Source organism: Erpetoichthys calabaricus, chromosome 7 (genome assembly GCF_900747795.2).
Source record: "Erpetoichthys calabaricus chromosome 7, fErpCal1.3, whole genome shotgun sequence".
NCBI classification, from domain to species: Eukaryota; Metazoa; Chordata; class Cladistia; order Polypteriformes; family Polypteridae; genus Erpetoichthys; species Erpetoichthys calabaricus.
The window spans coordinates 187741673-187768905 of NC_041400.2; the positions used below are offsets into that span (position 1 = coordinate 187741673).

The 27233-nt window shown below is 41.0% G+C and overlaps 1 protein-coding gene across 1 annotated transcript in view; it reads right to left on the bottom strand.

Moving 5' to 3' along the window:
- The window catches only part of dnah6 (dynein, axonemal, heavy chain 6), a 439386-nt gene that overhangs the window by 387655 nt on the left and 24498 nt on the right, over positions 1 to 27233 (bottom strand). The window contains exons 3-5 of the mRNA XM_051929949.1: positions 15556 to 15747; positions 7643 to 7905; positions 5106 to 5373 (exon numbers count right to left, since the gene is read on the bottom strand). Coding sequence (XP_051785909.1) covers positions 5106 to 5373; positions 7643 to 7905; positions 15556 to 15747 — 723 coding nt within the window. The remainder of the gene's footprint in view (positions 1 to 5105; positions 5374 to 7642; positions 7906 to 15555; positions 15748 to 27233) is intronic.

The following is a 27233-nucleotide window of genomic DNA, read 5'->3' on the forward strand; positions in this document are numbered from 1 at the left end:
ATACATTGGAGTGTAAAGGTGTAGATGATACATATAGGAAGTAAAGAACGTATTGTATGGTAAATCACAAAGATTTATTGGAATATCTCTTTATATACAATATTTGTAGTAAAGGTGGTTTGTTGTCCTTGAATGAGTTTTCCTTGGTTTGGAGTATTTATAACTTTAACTTTAATGTCAGATGAACGCCGAACTCATGAGAAGGCCACATAAAGTTGTCCATGTCCAAATACACACTCAGAGAGGTATATGCCAACTTTGTCCATGGTCTGTCCTTGGGATTTGTTGATTGTCATGGCAAATGCAGGTTTAATGGGAAATTGGCGTCGCCCAAGTGTAAATGGTAATTCAAGGGCAGAACTTGTCAGGTCAATTCTAGGAATTACAACAGTATTGTTAGGATGTAATCCTGTAAGTATTTTTGCTTCAATAACAATGTCTGTCATGGTGTTGATGACTAAACGTGTATCGTTGCATAAACCCTGCTTAGTATTAAGGTTTCTTAATAGCATGACAATTGTTTCGATTTTAAGGTTAAGATTGTGTTGTGGTAATCCGGCTGGGTTAATAGTGTTCAGATATTCTAAGGGGAAATTAAGATGTTCAATCTCGTCTTCAGAATCAACTTTGTCAGTACTTGGAAAGAGGCGGCTTTCTCCAGGAAGTAATGCAATGACTTGGTTATTTATGTGATCAACATCAATATTCTTTGGACATAATATAGCCCGTCGCGTTAACAGTGGTATCTGGTCTACTGTTTTGGAGCCGTGAGCGTAACTCTATTAGTTCTTCCTTGTTTAGCGTTAGTAATATGGATAATGGATTGCACTTACTGTTAATACGTAGCATTTTCTGTGGTTGAATTGTTAATAATGTATGACTGTAATGTGATGATTCACTTATGCTGTATAGTTTTCACGTGTGAGGATGACGAACCTTTAATACGGAGTGTCCGTTTATTCTTATTACCCATCAGGTGTTGTGCCTGTGTTTTGTGTGGTTGCACTGTTAATATTGTATCACTGTAATGTGATTCAAATATGTTGTGGAGTCCGTATTTGTTGGGTTTCTGTACTATATCGTGTTTTTGCTTGTGGGTTATTAGAGGTGCGTGGAGCATGCTGTGTAGTGTGTTTGCGTACTATCTTGCGCTTTCCATACTCCAATTGATTTGTGACCCTTTCTGGACTCCGTAGTCTGTCAAGTTTTACTCTGGGGTGGCGTATCATGTCGGGTTTGATTTGTGAACCTTTCTCGACTCCGTATTCTGTCCCGTTTTACTCTGGGGTTGGGCACTGACTCCTGTTGTTTGTGTGGTTACGTCGTTCGTAGTCTCTATGGACTCCGTAGTCTGTGGGGGGGTTTGTGTGGCGCCTGCGTGTCAGAGTCTGTCCCGTTTCACTCTGGGGGGAGGGCTTTGTGTGGCGCCTGAGCACTATGTCTCCTGCGTCCACGGGCATACCTGCTTCCATATCCGGTTTACCATTCTCGGTTAGTAATATGGATAACCCGGTGAAACCCTTCCCTATGCTCGTCTCTAACTTCACCAAGAATAGCTATGATAAGCATAAGTTTAATATGTCACTGTGCAAATATATCTTATAAATCTGCCTTTTTCTACTCACATGCACAGTTGACACAGAGCCAGATTTAGCACAGGGGTTCACCATGTAGAACTGCTAGGCAAAAATTATAATATAAGACAAGACAGATAGAGACAATGGGAAATGGGCAGTCAGACGGAGGACTGTTGTATGCTATTTTTTGTCTGTCACAATCGGTATAAAACTGTGTCCTTTATGGCCTTGTTTGGAATTGCATGATTCACCATAGATAGATAGATAGATAGATAGATAGATAGATAGATAGATAGATAGATAGATAGATAGATAGATAGATAGATAGATAGATAGATAGATAGATAGATAGATAGATAGATAGATAGATAGATAGATAGATAGATAGATAGATAGATAGATAGATAGATGAAAATCCAATACTAGCAAAACACAGTGGTGGGTGCCACCATCTTAAATAGGTGCAGTCTTGTAATACCAAAGCTGGAGAAGAGATAGATAGATAGATAGATAGATAGATAGATAGATAGATAGATAGATAGATAGATAGATAGATAGATAGATAGATAGATAGATAGATAGATAGATAGATAGATAGATAGATAGATAGATAGATAGATAGATAGATAGATAGATAGATAGATAGATAGATAGATAGATAGATAGATAGATAGATACTTTACTAATCCCAAGGGGAAATAAGGGAGGGTCTGCACGTGAAGAAAGAGTAGAAAGCCTTGGAACATTGCCCGGCACAGATGGGAGATCACGTCATCCGATCCTGAAAATCCTTCCACTGCAACGGTGACAATGGCAGACTCTACACATCGGGCCCCCATTCCCGAACTGGGTTCTTGTCATTGGCTTCCTTCGTCTGTCATGCAGCGTAAGCCAAACATTGAACAAAGCTAAGTTATTTCTCCTATGTGATATCTTACTGCCGTTATCACTAAGGGAGGAGTTTCACCTTTTCATATCATATCTATATAGATTTGGGTTACGTAACACGCCGCAATTACAAAAGAACTCATTCCCTGGGGGCATTACGGTAGCAAGGAAGACGTCCCATCGTGACTCTTTAGTGACATCACACTTCGTGTTTTATTCTTTTTTAGAATATTTGGATATTTGAACAATCTGGAATAAGAACAGGTCATTCAGCCCAACAACGTTTGCCAGTCCTGCTCACTTAATGCAACCAACAATAACATCAAGTCGAGTTTTGAAAGGCTCTGAAGTCTCAATGTCTACCACACTACTTGGTCGCTTATTCCAAGTGTCTATCGTTCTTTGTGTAAAGAAAAACTTGCCAATGTTGGTGCGAAATTTACCTTTAACAAGAGCCCAAGTGTGTCTCCGTGTTCTTGATGAACTCATTTTAAAATAACCAGTCAATCCACTGGACTAATTTCCTTCATAATTTTATACACTTTAATCATGTCTGCTCGTAATCTCCTTTTGTTTCAACTGTAAAGGCTCAGGTCTTTTAATCTTTCCTCATAACTCATCCCCTGTAGCCCTCTAATCAGCCTAGTTGCCCTTCTCTGGACCTTCTCTAGTGCTGTTATGTCCTTTTTGTAGCCTGGTGACCAAAACTGCACCCAGGATTCCAGATGAGGCCTCACCAGTGTGTTATAAAGCTTGAGCAGAACCTCCTGTGACTTGTACTCCACACATCAAGGCGCTATATAACCTGACATTCTGTTAGTCTTCTTGTTACCTTCTGAACACTGACAGATGACAGTGATGAGTCCTCTATGACTCCTAAATCCTGTAATGTTTCTTCATAAGTGACCCCCTGTAGCCCCTGAATCAGCCTCGTCGCTCTCCTCTGGACCTTCTGTAGTGCTGCTATGTCCTTTTTGTAGACCAAAGCTGACCACAGGACTCCAGATGAGGCCTCACCAGTGTGTTTTAAAGCTTGAGCAGAACCTCCTGTGACTTGTACTCCACACATCAAGGCGCTATATAACCTGATGTTCTGTTAGCCTTCTTAATGGCTTCTGAACACTGTCTGGCGGTTGATAGTGTTGACTACGACTCCTGAATCCTTCTCATAAGGCGACGTTCGATTTTCAGACAATCCCACTGTGTATTCCAACCTCACATTTTAACTTCTTACACTAGGGGGCTGTGCCCCCTGCTCGCTTCACTCACCAACCCCTGTGCCTGCCCTACACGCTAGCCTCTTTGCTGTTCTGCCACTCACGGATGGGAAAGCGGATGTACAATTTAAACAGATTGTTATTCTCATGGGAATTGTTACATAATAGAACTAACTATTTGACATTACAGTGAGTAATTAACCACAGTAAAAAATAGCAAAACATAATAATTTGAAAGTAAATTATGTTTCATGTTGCATTAGAGGTATACGTTGCGTTATATGATTTCGTTCTGTTTGGCTTTGAAATTAACACGCAAATACTTTTTAAACTTACACTTTTACTGTAAAATTTCAATAAAATCAATTATTTTTTAATTAAATTTTTGTCAATATCGCATTGAATTGTAATTCTATGTTTGGACTTTCATCGTGATAACACAACATATAACTGCCGTGAATGAATTTTGTTTCTTTCTCTCTATTAAATAAAATGTCTTTTTCAAATGTTTGTCCCTGTGATTTGTTAATTGTCTTTGCAAAAGCTATTCTAATGGGAAACTGTAAGCGTTTTAATACGAATGGCATATCAAGATCTCCTTTGGTGTCTAATGTTATCCCCTGAAGATGTTCTACATCACCTTTCTTGAATACATCCTTCTTTCTACAGTAATTTGTGCAGTGGAAGACCGAACGGTGTTAACGGTTGTAATTATTCTTCGTGATATTTTAAGTTGATGTTTTCATCTTCCACACCATCACCACCAACTGTTTCAGCAGAGTCTATTGATACACATTTAACCAATTTGCCATGTAACCGATCAACAATTTTCATGTTAATTCATTTGACCTCATCGTTTCTTGGTGCTAGGTTTGCCCATGTACTCATTTCTTCTGTTGGTAACCCTTCAGCACGAAATTCTTAAATAAGATTTGGACGTAATAAGTCTTCTATAATTGGGAACTTAAAGTGAGGAAAACGTAAAAATTTTTAAGAGCTGAGAGAGCAGGGACTGTGTCTGACTAAAGCAATCACACCAATGAGAGGTGAGAGGACTGTGGGCGTGGCTGAATATGATTGAGAGGAGGGCGGGACCTGAAAAATCTCATAGACAAAGTCTCATCTCGCGGGACTTGAAAAAACATCTTGCAGGATTTTTTTATATAATAAAGAGATGTAATCCTTTACAGATACGGACATTAAATTTCATCTGCCACAAATCTGCCCAAGCCTCCCTGCTGTCCAAATTCTTTCTGTACTGTCAGCAATAGTGAAAAACAAACACAATGTTGCAACATTATTAAATGCCATACTTCATAACTAAGAAGGAGAAAATCAAAAGGACTGTGTGTCCCTTCCCAATCATTTCATTAGGTACCTGATTCTGGTCACCTTAGCTCCCTTCTCATCAGGCATTACTTACATCATTGACAATGAAGAGGTTGTTCTGTAATGCAGTCCTGGACGTGTTTATCTTCTTCGAGAGGACATTCTTCCTCCAGACTTTAAAGGCCTTCCACTTTCGGAAGAGTGCAAATATTGGGATCTTTAGGAGGTTCCTGTGGCAGGTATACTCCTTCTCCCAGCGAGGTAGGTCTAAATAATCCACTTCTCCAAACAGATTGTGGGTGACGCCTTGCTTGCTGATTGTGTAATAATCATTCTTATTGATTTCTTCAAAGGAAACAATCCTAAAGGGGTATCGGGAGAAATGAATACTGCATTAATTTAACAAGAAAAGGAATGCATAACACAAGGACAAATGTACCATTAGGGTGTGTGATGGCGTGGTGACTTTTCACTACTCATAATCCTCCTCCTGCGTGGCTCAATTGCCAAGTGGGACCACCCCGATAGACCATCACCCAAGGGATCCATTCTCAATGAAATAATCAAGTGTCCACCTACCGAAATCAGTGCCAGCTCTGTCAAGCAGCATGGGGGGCTGTGGGCATCACAAACAGAACAGAACCTGCTCATGTTTCTCATGTTTCATGTTTTATGTCCCACAACATTTTGACATAATACCAAAAATGGCATATTTGGACTCAGGGAGGTCTGAATCTCGACATACTTTGTATGAGAAAGTCAGGGTGGTCTAAAATGTCAAAATTCATCAAAATCTCAACATTGAATTTTTGGACAATTACTATACTTTCCTTATACTTTGTATACAAGAAAGTCAAGGAGGTCTAAAACATCGAAATTCATCAAAATCTCGACATCGAATTTTTTGGACAATTACAATACTTTCCCTTTCCCTATACTTTGTATTACAAGAAAGTGAGGGAGAGCTAAAACGTTGAGATTCATCAAAATCTCGATATCGAATTTTTGGATGATTACAATACTTTCCCTTTCCCTCTACTTTGTATACGAGAAAGTCAGGGAGGTCTAAAATGTCAAAATTCATCAAAATCTCAGTGTCGAATTTTTGGACGAATTCGATACTTTCCCTATACTTTGTATACAAGAAAGTGAGGGAGGTCTAAAACACTGAAATTCATCAAAATCTCGACATCATATTTTTGGACGATTACTATACTTTCCCTATACTTTGTATACAAGAAAGTCAAGGAGGTCTAAAACATCGAAATTCATCAAAATCTCGACATCGAATTTTTTGGACGATTACAATACTCTCCCTTTCCATATACTTTGTATTACAAGAAAGTGAGGGAGAGCTAAAACGTTGAAATTCATCAAAATCTCGATATCGAATTTTTGGATGATTACAATACTTTCCCTTTCCCTCTACTTTGTATACGAGAAAGTCAGGGAGGTCTAAAATGTCAAAATTCATCAAAATCTCAGTGTCGAATTTTTGGACAAATTCAATACTTTCCCTATACTTTGTATAAAAGAAAGTGAGGGAGGTCTAAAACACTGAAATTCATCAAAATCTCGACATCAAATTTTGGGATGATTACAATACTTTCGTTTTCCCTGTACTTCGTATACGAGAAAGTAAGGGAGTTCTAAAACATCGAGATTTATGAAAATCTCGACATTGAATTTTTGGATGATTACAATACTTTCCCTTTCCCTATACTTCATATATGAGAAAGTAAGGGAGGTCCAAAACATCGAGATTCATCAAAATTTCAACATCGAATTTATGGACGATTACAATACTTTCGCTTTCCCTATACTTGTATACAAGAAAATAAAAAAGAAAAACGAAGAAAAAAAAAAGGGCTGAGCTTGCATCTGATCTTGCCATACCTGTTAACCCTTTGTATACCACCAGCTTCAGGCACATTTATGGCTGCAGGAAAAAGGGACATACATGACTGTGCTGGAAAGGCACCTCATAGTTGCTAAATTTGACAGACCCAGCGATTTTCAGTCATTTAAATTAACACGGTTTGGCGATGAGATTAGAAAATATGGTCGGCAACTCTGACATATCCTATGACTAAAAGTCGCCTGACGTAACATTGGCTTAAGAAAATTCCGAAAAGCCAGCCCTCTTCTGCGTTAGATGTCACTATTTTGGTAGGTGTTTTCTATTTTTAAGCAATCCTTCTTACTATAGAACTAAAACCCTTCCCCAGTTTATGAAAAAGGCTTCTGTAAGATCGTCCTTAACACTCTATTACTGTAAACCTGAATACTCCAGACCGAACTGACAAACATTCTACCTTTATATCGCTTATCTTAAATTACTTCCCAAATTGAAAAGACAAGGGTGCATAAGGGGGCATTTTCACACATGGCTTCTGCATGTTGGCTTATTAAATAATGACAAGCTATAATATGTTATGTATTAGTTGTCACCTGAGTTGAGGTTTGTCACTAATGGAAGGACATTCTTAATTATTCTTTCCAGAACAAGAAAAAGCTTTAACCTCCATCACCTTCTGAGACCCTTTAAAGCCTATGAATCCACACAAATCTCATCTTGAATCATATTCTGTTGGTTACAAGTTTGCCATTTTACTGAAAAATAAGACCTACTTCAGATTGTAAGCATCATAATATATAGAAGACTTCGGAGCTGCTGGCGTCATGTACAGGAACCCGACGACATCATTGCTCTTAACAATGCTGATGATTTCCAAAGGATCCTTAATGTTGGCTTTGATTATTTCCTCAGCTGAACTGAAACTACAAGGTGAAGCAGCAAACGCTTTACATGGAATTACTGAACGGGTTTCAGAAGAGCGCCGCTTCATTGGTGGCTGTGTAGGAGACAAAGTCCGGCTCTGGTTCAGCTGAATCTGTAATAGGAGCAGTAAAAAAAAATATGTCACGTCTTTTCTGCAATACCAGGAATCAAAACAATTTAATATGACCTTCAGTTCCTAATTTCTTTAAACTTGTTTAATCCAAATTTAGCCTCCTTGGTGTTCGTCCCAAGTGTCTCAGAATTCTATGTAAAGCAGGTTAAGCCCGAGTGTCTCTAGCTATTATGATCCAATGTACAACCTGAATAACGTTAGGGATACAAAGTCGAGTGGGTTAAATAACATCATGCTCCAAAATATTTCTATACATTTTGCTACTCTATGGTAACTCATCAATATTCATGAATGGGGCGGAGCCTTCAACTAAAATACATTGTGAGGGAATAATTTAGAGAGTAACAGTAGTTAAGTATTTTGGTTTGCAATGCACAGTGAAATATATAAGCATTTGTCATGAAGATGGTCACGTAAACAAGCAGAATGTTCCAGGAGAATTGCTCAAGAAACTGCCTGATGTAGTGTTCAGTCATGCAACTAGTAAGACTTGTTAGTCGGCACGTATACCGTTTTTAACAACAGAATAAGAGCTGAATTTGAGAATCCGGAAAGTATTCCCAGCGCATCACTTTTTCCACATTTTGTTATCTTACAGCCTTATTCCAAAATGGATTAAATTCATTTTTTTCCTCAGAATTCTGCACACAACACCCCATAATGACAACGTGAAAAAAGTTAACTTGAGGTTTTTGCAAATTTATTACAAATAAAAAAACTAAGAAATTCCATGTCCATAAGTATTCACAGCCTTTGCTCAATACTTTGTCGATGCACCTTTGGCAGCAATTCCAGCCTCAAATCTTGTTGAATATGATGCCACAAGCTTGGCACACCTATCCTTGGCCAGTTTGGCCCATTCCTCTTTGCAGCACCTCTCAAGCTCCATCAGGTTGGATGGGAAGCGTCGGTGCACAGCCATTTTAAGATCTCTCCAGAGATGTTCAATCGGATTCAAGTCTGGGCTCTGGCTGGGCCACTCAAGGACATTCACAGAGTTGTCCTGAAGCCACTCCTTTGATATCTTGGCTGTGTGCTTAGGGTCGTTGTCCTGCTGAAAGATGAACCGTCGCCCCAGTCTGAGGTCTAGAGCGCTCTGGAGCAGGTTTTCATCCAGGATGTCTCTGTACATTGCTGCAGTCATCTTTCCCTTTATCCTGACTAGTCTCCCAGTTCCTGCCGCTGAAAAAACATCCCCACAGCATGATGCTGCCACCACCATGCTTCACTGTAGGGATGGTATTGGCTTGGTGATGAGCGGTGCCTGGTTTCCTCCAAACGTGACGACTGGCATTCACACCAAAGAGTTCAATCTTTGTCTCATCAGACCAAAGAATTTTCTTTCTCATGGTCTGAGAGTCCTTCAGGTGCCTTTTGGCAAACTCCAGACGGGCTGCCATGTGCCTTTTACTAAGGAGTGGCTTCCGTCTGGCCACTCTGCCATACAGGCCTGATTCGTGGATTGCTGCAGAGATGGTTGTCCTTCTGGAAGGTTCTCCTCTCTCCACAGAGGACCTCTGGAACTCTCACAGAGTGACCATCGGGTTCTTGGTCACCTCCCTGACTAAGGCCCTTCTCCCCCGATCGCTCAGTTTAGATGGCCGGCCAGCTCTAGGAAGAGCCCTGGTGGTTTCGAACTTCTTCCACTTACGGATGATGGAGGCCACTGTGCTCATTGGGACCTTCAAAGCAGCAGAAATTTTTCTGTAACCTTCCCCAGATTTGTGCCTCGAGACAATCCTGTCTCGGAGGTCTACAGACAATTCCTTTGACTTCATGCTTGGTTTGTGCTCTGACATGAACTGTCAACTGTGGGACCTTATATAGACAGGTGTGTGCCTTTCCAAATCATGTCCAGTCAACTGAATTTACTACAGGTGGACTCCAATGAAGCTGCAGAAACATCTCAAGGATGATCAGGGGAAACAGGATGCACCTGAGCTCAATTCTGAGCTTCATGGCAAAGGCTGTGAATACTTATGTACATGTGCTTTCTCAATTTTTTTATTTTTAATAAATTTGCAAGACTCTCAAGTAAACTTTTTTCACGTTGTCATTATGGGGTGTTGTGTGTAGAATTCTGAGGAAAAAAATGAATTTAATCCATTTTGGAATAAGGCTGTAACATAAGAAAATGTGGATAAAGTGATGCGCTGAGAATACTTTCCGGATGCACTGTATTGAAGAACAAGGAAATAATGGAGAAAGACTTTAATTTTATGCTCTATGCTAAAACACCTCATGTCTTTTAACCAATCAGAGTATGGTATGTAAACATTAATTCAGCACTGTTATGCAAATTCAGTTGTTTATTTACTTATTTAACCATTCTAATCATTTTTTAACAGACTGCTGGGTTGAATGTTCCTTCTTCAAGCATTTGCTTAGGAGAGAAATGAGACAATGGACAAGTCTTCTCCTGCTTGGTTTCTGACTCAAAGAAGTTTTTGTCCTAGTAGAGGATAGGATTCTTTCTTGAATCGATAAGTTAATTACTACCACAACACAATAGCGTGTAAGCAAAAAGCTGTAAAGCCAATTTTAGAACAAACTAAAGCTGAACCATTAGTTGAATGAAGAGATAGTGATGACAATGTGAACTGGTCATCAGATGTTAATACGGATAGTGAAATTGATGTAACACTGTACGACTGAACCCCCGAGATATGTCTGGTGAATTCCCATGAAGGTATTTTGTGGTGCAAGTAGGTGAATGGAGGCGGCACGGTGGCGCAGTGGGTAGTGCTGCTGCCTCGCAGTTGGGAGACCTAGGGACCCGGGTTCGCTTCCCGGGTCCTCCCTGCGTGGAGTTTGCATGTTCTCCCCGTGTCTGCGTGGGTTTTCTCCGGGCGCTCCGGTTTCCTCCCACAGTTCAAAGACATGCAGGTTAGGTGGACTGGTGATTCTACATTAGCCCTAGTGTGTGCTTGGTGTGTGGGTGTGTGTGTGTGTACTGAGGTGGGTTGGCACCCTGCCCGGGATTGGTTCCTGCCTTGTGCCCTGTGTTGGCTGGGATTCGCTCCAGCAGACCCCCGTGACCCTGTGTTCGGATTCAGCGGGTTGGAAAATGGATGGATGGAAGTAGGTGAATGGCAAAAATACAAAATGATTAAGATCAAATGGGAGGACCACTAAGCACTGTTCACAAAGCAGCGACTATCGATGTTTATGTCAGGGGGGAAATGTGGAGGTCACTAAGTCTTGTGCTGTGGTAGCCCACAATAACACAAGGGGTGTGAAGACCGGCCTCGATCACGAACAGACACCAAGACAGCTCTGTCCAAAAACACACGTCTATTGCTGTTTTCCTTGTCCAACACAGCACAATGCATAAGTTACTCACAGTCCTCCGCTACAACCTTCTTCTCCTGCCGCCTGCACTCCTCTCTCATGAAGCTCCGTCACACTACCACCCAGCTCTGGCTCCCGAAATGGAGTGAGGCGGCCCCTTTTATCCAGTACCCAGATGTGCTCCAGCTGCTTCCTGATAAGCTTCCTGCAGTACTTCCAGGTGTGTATAATAGTTCCTGTTTGCCTGTTGTAGCAGGGGAGGCTTTAATTAATGAAACACCCATAGGGCGCACATGTAGCGTAACAGCAAAATCCCGGCAAAAGCTAGAAGACGCTGTTGCAGGTAAGATGCATCTCAATACTCTCCGTCTCTCGTGTAAGCTGACAAGTTTTGAAATAGTCTATTCTGTCTCAAACTGCATAGAAACATCACGTCATGTGGTTATTGATGTAACTTGAGATCACTGTCGTCACTTTTGGTTGGCAGAAATGGATTTTAAAAGTGTTTAATTTGACGGAGATCCAGCCTCATTAGCATATTGTTTCGCTTGCTACAGCAGACTGAGAGAGCGCCCGTCGCTGCGCGTGCTGGCTGTGCCCTTTACTGCTTGTCTTATAGGTATGTTACAACGTTAGTTATACTTTGTCCTTCATTGTTATTATTCAGATGCATTTGTTAAGTTTGTATGGTTTTGAAAAAGTTAATTTGGATAACAAAAAGTACAGTGTAGGGCCATTAAGCCGCGGTGATTGGGGTCCAAACTGCTTAACCGCGGCTTAAATGTTTTTTGACAATGCATAAATTACAATAAATAATGAAAAAATAAATGTTTTTTGATCACAATCCTTTCTCAAATATGATGTGCTCGCTATAGATTCAGAAACTGAAGTGATTTACGTTGGGTTTGTGACTCATATTTATACAATTTCAAGTTTTATCAGATTATCGAATTAAAAATAATATTTTGAATACAAGTCGATTTTTTGCGGATTTACCGTGGATTAACTTTGTAGCATTGTAAGTTGTGAATCGGTTACAATGGCAGCCTCCATAAAGCTGACACTCAGCGTGGATAAAAAAGATTAATATTTGAATTTCATTGTAAGTTATTTTAGTGTTTATTGATAAATAAAAGACTAATCTTCTATAAAGACCTCTTTGAAGTTATAAGCCAGCTTTTAAATATTTAATCCGCGATAGTGCATGTCAATCATGGAAATTCAAAATGCCAACATGACAGCTGTCAACACCTGTCTCGAGTGTTTGAGAGGCCATGTTTAGGTCCGTACGATTCATAGTGTCAAAAAATTGGGATCCAAGATTTTTGCGCGGCTTAAGCGAATTCTGTAGTTCTGTATTTATTTTTATGGAACACATTTTATTTAAAAGGAGATATTTTGCACTTGTTTGACCAGGATTTGATTTCTGTTGAAATGTATTTGTTTCATTTGGTGTTCATTTCATTATTTATTTTGTGTAATTTTCTTTTCATTGTATTTATATATGAAAAAAAAGCTGGATAACACTGTTGCAGGAGACTGAGAGAGCGCCGGTCGCTGCGTGTGTTGACTGTGCCCCTTACTGCTTGTCTTATAGAATAAACGGCAGAATCTGGATACTGGTGTGTCTGTCTTCCTTCAAAGCATCAGCAACTATTTTAAAGCCGCTACATATGCAGTGGTGCAGCAACATGTCTGACAAGTTTCCTGTATTTTCAAGCATCTCAGAGTATGGAAACAGTCACGACAGGCTCAAACAATTCAGAGTGATGCAAATTTGATTCTACTCTTAGGAGAAGAAGTAGTAACATTTTATCAACTTTCCTAACTTAGGAAACTTCACCAGGATTTAGAAGAGCTTATGAGCTGTCCTAAAGAAGCTGCCAGAAGACGGCAGTCAGGCAAAAACTCATCCTGGGAAAGTTGGAATGTTTTGGAAACACTGGATGATAACGAACTTGTAAAAAGATAATCAGTTTGATCGAGATGGAATAATACTCGCAACAACTCTTGTACCATTACAGGTGCTGGTCATAAAATTAGAATATCATGACAAAGTTGATTTATTTCAGTAATTCCATTCAAAAAGTGAAACATGTATATTAGATTCATTCATTACACACAGACTGATGTATTTCAAATGTTTATTTCTTTTAATGTTGATGATTATAACTGACAACTAATGAAAGTCCCAAATTCAGTATCTCGGAAAATTAGAATATCAATTAAGACCAATGCAAAAAAAGATTTTTAGAAATGTTGGCCAACTGAAAGGTATGAACATGAAAAGTATGAGCATGTACAGCACTCAATATTTAGTTGGGGCTCCTTTGGCCTGGATTACTGCAGCAATGCGGCGTGGCATGGAGTCGATCAGTCTGTGGCACTGCTCAGGTGTTATGAGAGCCCATGTTGCTCTGATAGTGGCCTTCAGCTCTTCTGAATTGTTAGGTCTGGCGTATTGCATCTTCCTCTTCACAATACCCCATAGATTTTCTATGGGGTTAAGGTCAGGCGATTTTGCTGGCCAATCAAGAACAGGGATACCATGGTCCTTAAACCCGGTACTGGTAGCTTTGGCACTGTGTGCAGGTGCCAGGTCCTGTTGGAAAATGAAATCTGCATCTCCATAAAGTTCATCAGCAGCAGGAAGCATGAAGTGCTCTAAAACTTCCTGGTAGATGGCTGCGTTGACCTTGGACCTCAGAAAACACAATGGACTAACACCAGCAGATGACATGGCACCCCAAACCATCACTGACTGTGGAAACTTTACACTGGACCTCACGCAACGTGGATTATGTGCCTCTCCTCTCTTCCTCCAGACTCTGGGACCTTGATTTCCAAAGGAAATGCAAAATTTACTTTCATCAGAGAACATAACTTTGGACCACTCAGCAGCAGTCCAAAGGTGAGACGCTTCTGACGCTGTGTCTTGTTCAAGAGTGGCTTGACACAAGGAATGTGACAGCTGAAACCCATGTCTTGCATACGTCTGTGCGTGGTGGTTCTTGAAGCACTGACTCCAGCTGCAGTCCACTCTTTGTGAATCTCCCCCACATTTCTGAATGGGTTTTGTTTCACAATCCTCTCCAGGGTGTGGTTATCCCTATTGCTTGTCCACTTTTTTCTACCACATCTTGTCCTTCCCTTCGCCTCTCTGTTAATGTGCTTGGACACAGAGCTCTGTGAACAGCCAGCCTCTTTAGCAATGACCTTTTGTGTCTTGCCCTCCTTGTGCAAGGTGTCAATGGTCGTCTTTTGGACAACTGTCAAGTCAGCAGTCTTCTCCATGATTGTGTAGCCTACAGAACAAGACTGAGAGACCATTTAAAGGCTTTTGAGTTAATTAGCTGATTAGAGTGTGGCACCAGGTGTCTTCAATATTGAACCTTTTCACAATATTCTAATTTTCCGAGATACTGAATTTGGGACTTTCATTAGTTGTCAGTTATAATCATCAAAATTAAAAGAAACAAACATTTGAAATACATCAGTCTGTGTGTAATGAATGAATCTAATATACAAGTTTCACTTTTTGAATGGAATTCCTGAAATAAATCAACTTTGTCATGATATTCTAATTTTATGACCAGCACCTGTAGGCGCAGTGCTGGTGGTAGGTTATTGTGCACCCTAGGCCAAGCTTATTAATGTGCCAACTGACTGTTCGTTAGCTAACCTGTAAGCATCAGGGTTGCCCGAGCGTTCCCCAGGCAATGGTGCAGACATTTCTTCTTCTAGCTTCATAATGGCATCTTGTAAGAAACGTTTTTCAGCAGGCCAGGTGTTGCATGCTCTTGTCAGTGATATGTTGGGTCTAGGTCTCTCCGTTTATGATCTGCGCCCTGGGTGAGTGCCTAATTTGCCTTAATGGTGGCGTCGGCCCTGATTACGCGATCACTCTGTGTATGCGGAGAAATCATGCCATGTGCTGTATGCTGAAATGAAGGTGTTGGTAATGTTATGTGTAAAAGACTATTTCTCATATTTTGCATCAAACTTTGAATGTCCTTACAATGTGTGAAATAATACACAGATTCATACACCACAACACGTGAGGTAATATTAAAACAAGCTGTAGTCATGCAAATCATCACCCACATACAGTAAATATCATTGCCCAACGTGTGGATGAACAAACATATGTGAACTGAAAGCGATATCACAGTACCAACACACAGTCCTGGGTGCAAACTACATCCTGTAGAAACCCTGAAGATAAGTGGGCCGGATGGGTAATTGACAGCGAAATGTCACACCCTATCCTGAACTTAACAATGTAACATTTGGAACTCTTTTATGTATTAAAATTCCCTCCTAACTTATCCGACAAACCTGCTTTGCCTTTAACTCAGTGGGCAATTCAGGAAGGAACGTAGTGGATGATATTTTTTCAATTGAAGGCCTTCGTGATTTTAACTCTGGTGGAGTGGTAAGCCGAAGTTGCCCAACACTGATGCATCTTTCTTCGCTCTTCTGGTAAATATACTCAGGCTGATTTAATAATTGGTAGGCTGTCAAAACAGGCTGGAAAAACACAAAACAAAAAAACATGTTACAATGATGGTATACAATAATTGTGTAACACATAAGTTTATTTTCACAAAATGCTCTGAGAAGTTCAAAAGAGCACAAAAGGAAAAAATCAGGAGTGGTCTCCCCTCGACTTTCTCGTATACTCAGATATGGGGATGGATATCTGAGGAGTAAACCGTAAGACAATGATTATATTTTTTATATTATGTACATTAAAGAACTGTCAACAACAAATCAAATCAAATTAATAATATATTTAACAATTATTATAAAAGTAAAGTTGAATAAATTGCATGAATAAAAGGTAAAGTACCAGTTTCAGTATGCAGAAATAGCCCAAAAGTTGACAGAAATCGACGTTTTGTACCTAATACTTATATGCAAAATTTGGTTGAACTAAGTGAAAGTGTCTTCAGGTTATCGTGTTTACACACACACACACACACACACACATGCACACGCATGCGCGCACACACACACACACACACACACACACACACAGACATAATTCCAAAATTGGTATTTTTGAACTCAGTTAGGACTAAAACATCGAGATTAATCAAAATCCCAAAATTGAATTTTTGGAGGATTCCAGTACTTTCCCTATACTTCGTACATGGGAAAGTCAGAAAGGCCTAAAATGAATCTCGACATCAAATTTTTCGATGATTACAATTCTTTCCCTACACTTCGTATACGAGAAAGTAAAAAGGAGTTGTCAGGAAAGGCAAACAAAGTCTCCTCAATACAGAAATCCAAGGTAAGGGGAGAAAAAAAAATGCGCAAATCCAAAGAATCAGAAAACACAAGTCAACTCACCGCCATCCTTAGCGCATTTGAATGAACCACCAGGGACTGCAGGAAACCCCCTCCCTCCTATATGGGGCTTAGGGCAGACCCTGAAGGTGAAGAGTAGGTGGTCCCACTTCTTGGGGATACATCCACAAAACACAAAGCACGTGACATAGGCGTGCATACATTGAAAAGGCATTATACACAAAATTGCAGGACCGGAAATAAAAGACAAAGAGTAGATGACAAAGTAGAACGTCGTAAAGAATTCAAAAACGTTGGCGTGATACACATGCAGAGCAGGCCAGAGACTATGAAAGTACGAAAATTCGAAAGTCTCAAAAAAAATTATAGTAAAGATCGCATTAACGCAAACAAACAGAAATTATTACTCAGTGAAATAACGGAACAGCAAAAAGAGATCGAATATATTGTTTGGATTTAAACTTTAAGTCGGAGACTTGTAGATTGTCTAATTCGTGTTGCCATCAGGGAAAAATGGTGTTTGTTGTTTGGTGAAAGTGAAATCCACATGCGCGAGCGACAGAGACGCAAAGTGGCTGGTGTGTAGCGCAGGCCTTTGGGGTTTGGGGTTGGCGAGCGAAGTGAGGAGGGGGCAAAGCCCCCTAGTAAATAATAAAAGTGACATCAACATAAATGAGGAACACAGAAAAAGACCATAGGACAAGAATTTGAACCCCAGTAAGGGGAAGAATCCTGGATGAAACCTAACACGTGAGGCCGTTACTTTTTCTGATTTCTGTTAATGACTAAAGAAAGACTTTAGAGTCCTGCTGCTTTCTGTCCTGCTATACGATTGTATGACATGGGTGCTATCCAGTGACCTGAAATGAAGACTGGACTTCTTTAGTTCTGTGACTCTTTGGAGAATCCTTGGGCACCACTGGTTTGACTTTGCGTCTAACAAGGGGTTGCTTACGGAGTCCCAAATGAGGCACATTACCTGCATTGTCACAAAGTGCCAATTAAGGCACTACGGCCATGTGGCGCGATTGCCCGAGGGTGATCTGGCTCGCAGGATCCTCATTGTTGAGGACCAGGCCAAAGGGTTGTCCACATAACACCCACCTGACCTGATCTATTAATGACAAAAATTACGGTATAGTTATTAAACTTGTGAAATCACAGATGGCATTAAAGTTGGAGCAACGGCAGACACTGACAAGACAGCAGATATAATTCAAGAAGACCTGGACAACCTTCACAACTAGGCAAACAGCTGCAAAGTGGAGTTTAATGTAGAAAAGTGCATAGAGCTACACATGACCAAAAGGAACATCAATTATATAAATATGAGATGGGAGACTACAGGAAAGAACCTCTGCAAAGGATTTAGGGGGTGTCACAGGTGGCTGAGGGGCTCCCCCCTCGGTGCCAGTAGGAGGGGGGAGCGCTCCGCCCGTTTCTGCTTCTTGTTTTGCAGGACCGGGCCCTGGAGCTTCAGGAGTAGGCTGCGCTCGCGGGATGAGCTGCTCCGCCCGAAGGGTCTTCGCTGGCGGAGGGGCAGTGTCACAGGTGGCGGGGGAGGGGGCGACCCGGCCGGGACGCCCCGGAGGACCGGAGGAGGGCTTACGCCTCCCCCAGACCACGTGGGGGCGACCTCCCTGGTGGCTATGGGGACCACGAGCACAGAGATTTGAAGCTCAACCCTGTAGGGGCCTGTGGTCACCGCCAGGGGGCGCCCCAATACCTAGGGAGCCCTGGACCTCAAAACTTCCGCCACACCCGGAAGTGTTGGGGGGAAGAGGATCAGGGACACCCGGAGTGTTTCTTGGTGCACATCCGGCACTTCCGCCACACTGGGGAGTGCTGGTGGAAGATTGTCAGGAGGCACCTGGAGCACATCCGGGTGATTATAAAAGGGGTCACCTCCCTCCATTGGACGGCTTGAGTTGAGAGCGGAGAAGGACAGAGCTCAGGAGGAGAGGAAAGGAGGCGGCCTGAAGAGAGAGAGGCATTGTGAGGCCTGGACTTTGGGGGGGTTTTGGGGTTGTGGGTGTCACTATTGTAAATAGTAGTAGTGTAAATAAACCTGTGCTGTGTGCTTAAACATGTCTACCTGTCTGTGTCCGGGCTGCTTTCACACTATCTATCTATCTATCTATCTATCTATCTATCTATCTATCTATCTATCTATCTATCTATCTATCTATCTATCTATCTATCTATCTATCTATCTATCTATCTATCTATCTATCTATCTATCTATCATGCCTTTCACTCTATCTATCTATCTATCTATCTATCTATCTATCTATCTATCTATCTATCATGCCTTTCACTCTATCTATCTATCTATCTATCTATCTATCTATCTATCTATCTATCTATCTATCTATCTATCTATTATATAGTTCCTTTTCTATCTGCCTTCACAGGCTTTAGATTTCATATAACCAGAGTCTACAAAGTCTTTAGCATACTCACATATTTTATTCTTGAATTAAATGTACTTTTGCAATGGAAATACTTACTTGTGTCTCTGTTGCTGTACAAACAGAATATCACAACAACAAAAAAGCATTTTGAAGGAGTCTTTGTTTATTGTATGATATTTATGATTCATTTATGTTGCTAAACCTTAAAACTGAGAATAACTGACATTCTTACCTAAATATTCTACTACATGAACTGGTGTGACTTTGCAGCTATAGAAGACACTTTTATGGATCGTTCCAGTTTTTCAAGGGGACCTTAAGTTTGTTGAAACCGTCAAGGATTGTGAAAACAGAATGCTTTTAATTTGAGCAACATATACCAGTTGCCTAATTTGTCTTATATTTTTATAGTTAAGCAGCTGTCATTTTTTATACATGTTTTGACTCGGTTCACACCCCTATTTACTAGCATGGTACAAAATAAATAGCTGGTGGAGGAAACCAAAGTATTTTTAAGCCGGCCAATATTTACTGCGGAGTTTAACAGAATTAAATGGCCAATCAGAATGAAGCACACAGTTGGGTCATAGGGCTTTATGTGTTTGACTGAATGACCACATGCCAATAAACACTCATCCATGCTCTGATTATGTAACACACTTAACCAGCATAATTCAGTTCAAGATCAAAGGAGACAAAGTCTATTCCAGCAACATCAGCCCCTGATAAATATGAATGTTATACATTTATACAAAAAACAGAATGATGGAAGACTATTTAGTGCTGCGGGCTCACAGATCTCACATCTGGCTGTTATCTTTATTGCGTTAGAACATTCTCCCTGTATTCGGGTTTTTAATCAGGTGCTCCCATAACCCAAAAGTCATCACACCAGTCTTAGCATCGCTATACTGGTTACCCGTGTCATCAAGAATTGTATTTAAAATACTACTAATGGTGTATAAGAGTACTGAGAAAAGCACTATATAAATGTAATGAATTATTATTATTATTATAAAGCCTCAAACAATTCTTTGCTCCTTTCTATAACTTGGAATGCCTGTCCCTATAAACTCCAAGTCGTAACCTTAGATCTTCTTATGGTGATCCGCTTATAATTCTAAGAACCAAGCTTTAAAGAATTGATGAGGCGGCCTTTTCCTGTTATGCGGCAAAAATCTGGAATACATGACTAACTGAGACATACCAGGCTAACACTGCTGTATAGGCATAGATTTATCATGCTGGCATATATTCCTATATATTGCTATATAGGCATAGATTTATCATACATTTATCATATTGGCATAGATTTATCATATTTATCATCATCTTTACTAATTTCTACTTTTCTCTGTTTTCTTGTTCAGTTCTTCTGTGGTGGTGTTTTGCTCCACCGCCACCTGATCAAAGTCCTGTGCAGCCACCTGTCATGCTAGAATGAAGATGGGCGCCCCAGCGGTCCACGAGACCCACTACATCAGATGAAGCCTTGAAACGGGGAGGAATGACTTACATTCATTTATGTTAGGTAGAATGCCCAGTCAGGGTTGGGTGGTCTTTTGGCCTTGGAACCCCTGCAGATTTTTTTTTTTACTTTACTTATATTACTTTACTTAACTGGATTTTTTATTGACCTGGGTTCGCTTTCCGGGTCCTCCCTGCATCGAGTTTGCATGTGAATTTCCCATTGGGATTAATAAAGTATCTATCTATCTATCTATCTATCTATCTATCTATCTATCTATCTATCTATCTATCTATCTATCTATCTATCTATCTATCTATCTATCTATCTATCTACTCCTGCCAACTACACCTATCTATCCATCTATCTATCTATCTATCTATCTATCTATCTATCTATCTATCTATCTATCTATCTATCTATCTATCTATCAATCTATTATATAGTGCCTTTCATATCTATCTATCTATCTATCTATCTATCTATCTATCTATCTATCTATCTATCTATCTATCTATCTATCTATTATATAGTGCCTTTCATATCTATCTATCTATCTATCTATCTATCTATCTATCTATCTATCTATCTATCTATCTATCTATCTATCTATCTATCTAGTGCCTTTCATATCTATCTATCTATCTATGTTCTCCCCGTGTCTGTGTGGGTTTCCTCCGGGCGCTCCGGTTTCCTCCCACAGTCCAAAGACTTGCAGGTTAAGTGGGTTGGAGATTCCAAATTGGCCCCAGTGTGTACTTGGTGTGTGAGTGTGTGTGTGAGTGTGTGTGCCCTGCGGTGGACTGGCGCACTGCCCAGGGTTTTGTTTCCTGCCTTGCGCCCTGTGCTGGCTGGCATTGGCTCCAGCAGACCCCCGTGACCCTGCAGTTAGGATTTAGCGGGTTGGATAATTGATGGATGGATTTTTTATTCCTGTCCTTCTGGCCAATCTGACATTAACACAAGACTCATCTTTAGAGACTTGGATTATGATATTGTATAGGAGGACGCCAATCATTATTATATCTTATGTTTTATTAGATTTTATGGATTTATTATTATTTTTTTCTTTGTTACTTCTTTGTTATTATTCTCACCTAATCTTATTTGTTTTTCTTTTCTTGTAACTTTCTCTTTGACATCTTGTAAAGCACTTTGAGCCACATTGTTGGCATGAAAATGTGCTATAGAAAGAAATGATGTTGTTGCTGTTATCCGTGTTAGAATAACCGGTAATTTCAAACTGGCCTCGTCTGGGCTTGTGTGTCAGTGGGCCCTGCAATGGGTTCCCGGTTGGTTCCTGCCTTGTACCCAATGCTCCGAGGGGAAGTTTGAGATCCTATTCCCCTGAAAATGGATTACGCAGGTTTGATAATGTAATGACTTATACAATTTAAACATTTTTTTGCCATGAATCTGGTGTTTGTCTTTAGTTAAGCTGACTATACTTCCTGCAGATGTTCTATCAGACGGTTGTGGTGAGCGCCCTCTTCTATGCCATGGTGTGCTGGGGCGGCAGTATAAAGAAGAGGGACGCCTCATGCCTGGACAAACTGGTGAGGAAGGCAGGCTCTATTGTAGGCACGGAGCTGGACAGTTTGACATCTGTGGCAGAGCGACGGGCGCTGAGCAGACTCCTGTCAATCATGGAGAATCCACTGCATCCACTGAACAGGATCATCTCCAGACAGAGGAGCAGCTTCAGTGACAGACTGCTGTCACCATCCTGCTCCACTGACAGACTGAGGAGATCATTCCTCCATCACACTATGCGACTCTTCAATTCCACCCGGGGGGTAAACGTTAACATTATACAAAGTTATTGTCTGTCTGTATACCTGCATTGTTATCACTCTTTAATTTAATATTGTTATTATCAGTATGCTCCTGCTGGAGTATGTGAATATCCCCTTGGGATTAATAAAGTATCTATCTATCTATCTATCTATCTATCTATCTATCTATCTATCTATCTATCTATCTATCTATCTATCTATCTATCTATCTATCTATCTATCTATCTATCTATCTATCTATCTATCTATCTATCTATCTATCTATCTATCTATCTATCTATCTATCTATCTATCTATCTATCTATCTATCTTGGGGTGGAGTGGTGGCTCTGAGGCTAAGGATCTGTGCTGGTATCCTGAAGGTTGCTGGTTCGAATCCCCGTCACTGCCAAAAGAGATCCTACTCTGCTGGGCCCTTGAGCAAGACCCTTAACCTGTAATTGCTCCAGGGGCGCTGTACAATGGCTGACCCTGCGCTCTGACTCCAAGGGGTATGCGAAAACTAACAAATTTCTAATACGAGAAATTGTATAAGACGAAATAAAGAACAAGAACAAAGAACAAAAATTATCTATCTATCTATCTATCTATCTATCTATCTATCTATCTATCTATCTATCTATCTATCTATCTATCTAGTTCACTTACTAAATTTGCATCTCGTTCAATAAATGTTTCTCATGGATGATTGAATCTGTGTTATGGAGTTAATTAATTTACCTTCACTGAGTTGACGCATTATGCCTTACATTTTTAATGGCCAACTAGGGGTGCTTTGCCCCCTGTTCACTTCGCTTGCCAACCCCCGGGCCTGCGCTACATGCTAGCCTGCGGTTCTGCCACTCACGGATGTACAATTTAAACAGATTTCTATTTTTTCATGGGAATTGTTACATATGCATAATAGAACTTGTCCCAGATGGACGGGGACCCTACCCAGCCGGGACGCGTGGATGGTCCCCGTGATGGACAATACCTCCCCTGGGCCACGAGGGATCTGCTTATGGGCCACTGGACCAGAGCTGGGACACTCATCCCTACCGGAGGACATGGTCACCACCAGGGGGCGCCCAGACAGTCGTGAAGTCCCGGATGGCAGCACTTCCGCCACACCAGGAAGTGCTGCCGGAAGAATTCCCAGGGGCACCCGGAGTGCTTCCGGGGACTCTCTTGACACTTCCGCCACACCAGGAAGTGTCATCAAGGGGAGCCCCTGGAGCTCATCCGGGTCAGTATATAAGGGACCGCCTCCCTCCAGAAGCTGAGCCAGAGTTGGGAGGAAGGAGACAAAGCTTGTGAGGAGGGGAGAGGCGGTAAGAAAGAGAAAGAAGAAAAGAAAGAGAAAAGAAGAAAGAGTTGGTGGAGGAAGGCATTGTGGTGCGAAAAGAAAATAAAGAAGTGTGTTTTGGACATTCTGGTGTCTGTCTGTCTGTGTCCGGGGGTATGATTTCCACAAACTATTATACATTACAGCGAGTAATTAACCATAGTAAAATGTAATCATTTGAAAATAAATTATGTTTCGTGTTGCGTTAGAGTTATTCGTTGCGTTATACGATTTTGTTCTGTTTGGCTTTGAAATTGACACACAAATACTTTTTAAACTTACACTTTCACTGTAAAACTTTAGTAAAAACAATTTTTTGAATTCAATTTTCTGTGTTTGGACTTTCATCATGGCAACGCAATATATAACTGCCCGTGAATTAATTTTGTTCCTTTCTCTCTATTAAATAAAATTACTTTTTTGAGTATTTGTCCCTGTCATTTGTTAATTGTCTTTGCAAAAGCTATTCTAACGGGAAACTGTAAATGTTTTAATACGAATGGCATATCAAGATCTCATTTGTTGTCTAATGTTATCCCCTGAAGATGTACTACATTACCTTTCTTGGATACGTCCTTCTTTCTACAGTAATTCGTGCGGTGGAGGACCAAACAATGTTAACGGTTGTAGATATTCTTCGTGATATTGTAAGTTGATGTTTTCATCTTCCGCACCATCATCACCAACTGTTTCAGCGTAGTCTACTGATACGCATTTAACCAATTTGCTGTGTAACCGATCGACAATTTTCGCGTTAATTCATTTGACATCATCGTTTCTCGGTGCTAGTATTGCCCGTGTACTCATTTCCTCTGTTGATAACCTTTCAGGATGAAATTCTTCAATAAGATTTGGACATAATACGTCTTCTTTTATTGGGAACTTAAAGTGAGGAAAACGTAAAAATGTATAAGAGCTGAGAGAGCAGAAACTGTGTCTGACAAAGGCATTCACACCAATGAGAGGTGAGAGGGCCGTGGGCGTGGTTGGATATGGTTGACAGGAGGGCGGGACTTGAAAACATCTCATGGCCAAAGTCTCGTCTTGTGGGACTTGAACAAATCTCTCTTCCAAAAAGTCTCGTCTCGTCTCAGGATTTTTTTATATAATAGAGAAACTTATTATCAGTGATTGTTATGTTGAGACGTCACCTTTGTCTTGATTGGCATGCCAACATTGTGAGTTTTGGTGGTCACGACACAAAACCAGATTGTTAGGGGCGCTGACAGGAAGCTGGGTCGATATAAAGTCAGCGCCCTTGTCAAATATCCAAGCTTTGAAAAGAAAAGATGAAATATCATGAATTACAGGCATTCTGGCTTGGATCCTTACGCGCCTCTGCTTACTAGTCCTTACGTTATATTTTGGCCCTTGAATCCTCTCACTCTGCCCTCTAATATTGTTCATCCACATCTTGGAATTCCAAACCATTTCCTGACCTTTTCCAAATGTTTCTTGTCTGCCACTGCAAAAAATAGACTTTCTATTTTATCATCAAATGATTTCATTTTTACAGTAAAAAAATCACTGCTGTTTTGTTATATTTGCTATATTTGTGGACACAGCTACAATGGTAAATTTGTTAGTAACATGGATTCACAGACATAATTACCAAAAATTGAATATTGACCCTACTGGAATCTCCACTTGGCTCTGCCCTTCACCTAACCCTTTTCACCTACTGACTGAGGTTGGCCACACCCACCCCATGCTCTCTAACCTTCTTGGCCCCACCCCTTTTTGTTAAAGAGCTTAATTGTCAGGCGACCGCAACAACAATATTTATTTACTTATGTAGCACTAGGGGGCTTTGCCCCCTGCTCACTTTGCTCGCAAACCCCTATCCCCCCCTGCCAGTGCTACGCGCCATTGTAAAGAGGGGAGCTGAACGCACCCCAAGGAGATGCAGTCACTCCTCCGACATCCCCCTTAAATGGTGATTCAATGGGAAACAAATACAGTTGGTTTTTTTACCTCCTCTTTGCTCGATCAGCTGCTGGCTTGCTGCTGCTGCCATGTCGTGTGATCTGCGCTTCACTCGCCTAAAAGCCAGCGCTATGTGCCGTTGTGAAGAGGGGGGCTGAACGAACCCCAAGGAGACACGGCCGCACCTTCGAAACCCTTCTTAAACGGTGATACAATGGGAGACAAATAACAGTTGTTTTTATTTTACCTCCTCTTTGCTCGATGTCAATGTCAATTTATTTATATAGCACATTTAAAACAACATTGTAATGCTGTGGCCAAAGTGCTTTACAATCCATATTACTAACCGAGAATACACCGGATATGGACGCAGGGACACGGAGATGGGACCATGAGACGTACTGCGCAGGTGCATGTTCCATAAACTGCAAGCGAAGTCGTATCCACCGCGAACGAAGGAGTCACGGCCCAAGAACGAAAGAGCTCAACTAACGTGAATGAGAAATGAAGCAACAACGCGCCCATAGCTACCACTAACGACACAGCCACACAGAAAAGAGGATTCTGCGCTGCACCCCAGAGTCAAACGTGAGAGGCTACGGAGGCCCCACAGGTCCACAAAGATAGTACGAAAGGCGCAGGCGTCACCGCCATATTGTGAGTGGCACTACTGCGGAGTGAAGGCGCAGGCGTCACCGCCATATTGTGAGTGGCACTACTGAGGAGTGAAGTTAGGAATAATGTGCTGCTTGGGATTGTACAAACCGCTGAACGCTTTACACCAAATTCAAACACAATAAAGCTCAACGATACAAACACGAGCCCACCTGGATAAGATCAATGAACGCAGGCGTCTACAACGCGCGTCTGAAACTGTGGAAGCAAAGCAGGCACGGGTTCAAAACGAACTACCTCGACTGACGGATATACAAACACTAGCCCGCCTGGATACAATCAATGAACGCAGGCGCCTACAACGTGCGTCTGAAATGCCGCGGGCACGGCTCCAAAACGAACAAGCTCGACTAATGTATTTCAGGATACCTAACGCCGGGGGTAGGCGAGCGAAGCGAGCAGGGGGCGGAGCCCCCTTGTAATAGAATAAAAGAAAAACAAAACAGATTAACATAAAACATAAATAGAAATAAAATATATGAACATAAAATAAAATACATAATAAATAGAAGTAATATTGTATACATAAAAAATAGAAGTAATGTTATATAATCACAAAGAGGAAACCATCAGTATTACTGAAGGTCACGGAATGCAAGTGAATAGAAATGAGTCTTTAATCTCGTTTTGAATTGTAGATGACTCCTTTATATGATGTGGTAAAGAGTTCCACAGGTGAGGGGCAGCAGCTGCAAAAGCCCTGTCCCCCTTAGTTTTACACTTGGTACGAGGGACAACCAGAGACAGCTGACCAGAAGATCTAAGCACTCTGGATGGCTGGTGTAAAACACACAGTTCAGATAAATAGGCAGGAGCAAGCCCATGTAAAGATTTAAAAACTAGCAGCAAGATTTTAAAATCAATTTGAAAACTGACAGGCAGCCAGTGTAAAGAAGCTAATATTGGAGAAACAGAATCAGATTTTCTTGCCCCAACCAGAAAGCGAGCGGCAGCATTTTGGACCAACTATAACTTGTGTATCAGGGATTTATTAATCCCAGAATACAGCGATTTGCAGTAATCAAGGCGAGAAAAAATAAACGCATGAGTAGCTATCTGAAGATCCCTAGAAGATAAAAAAGGCTTTATCTTAC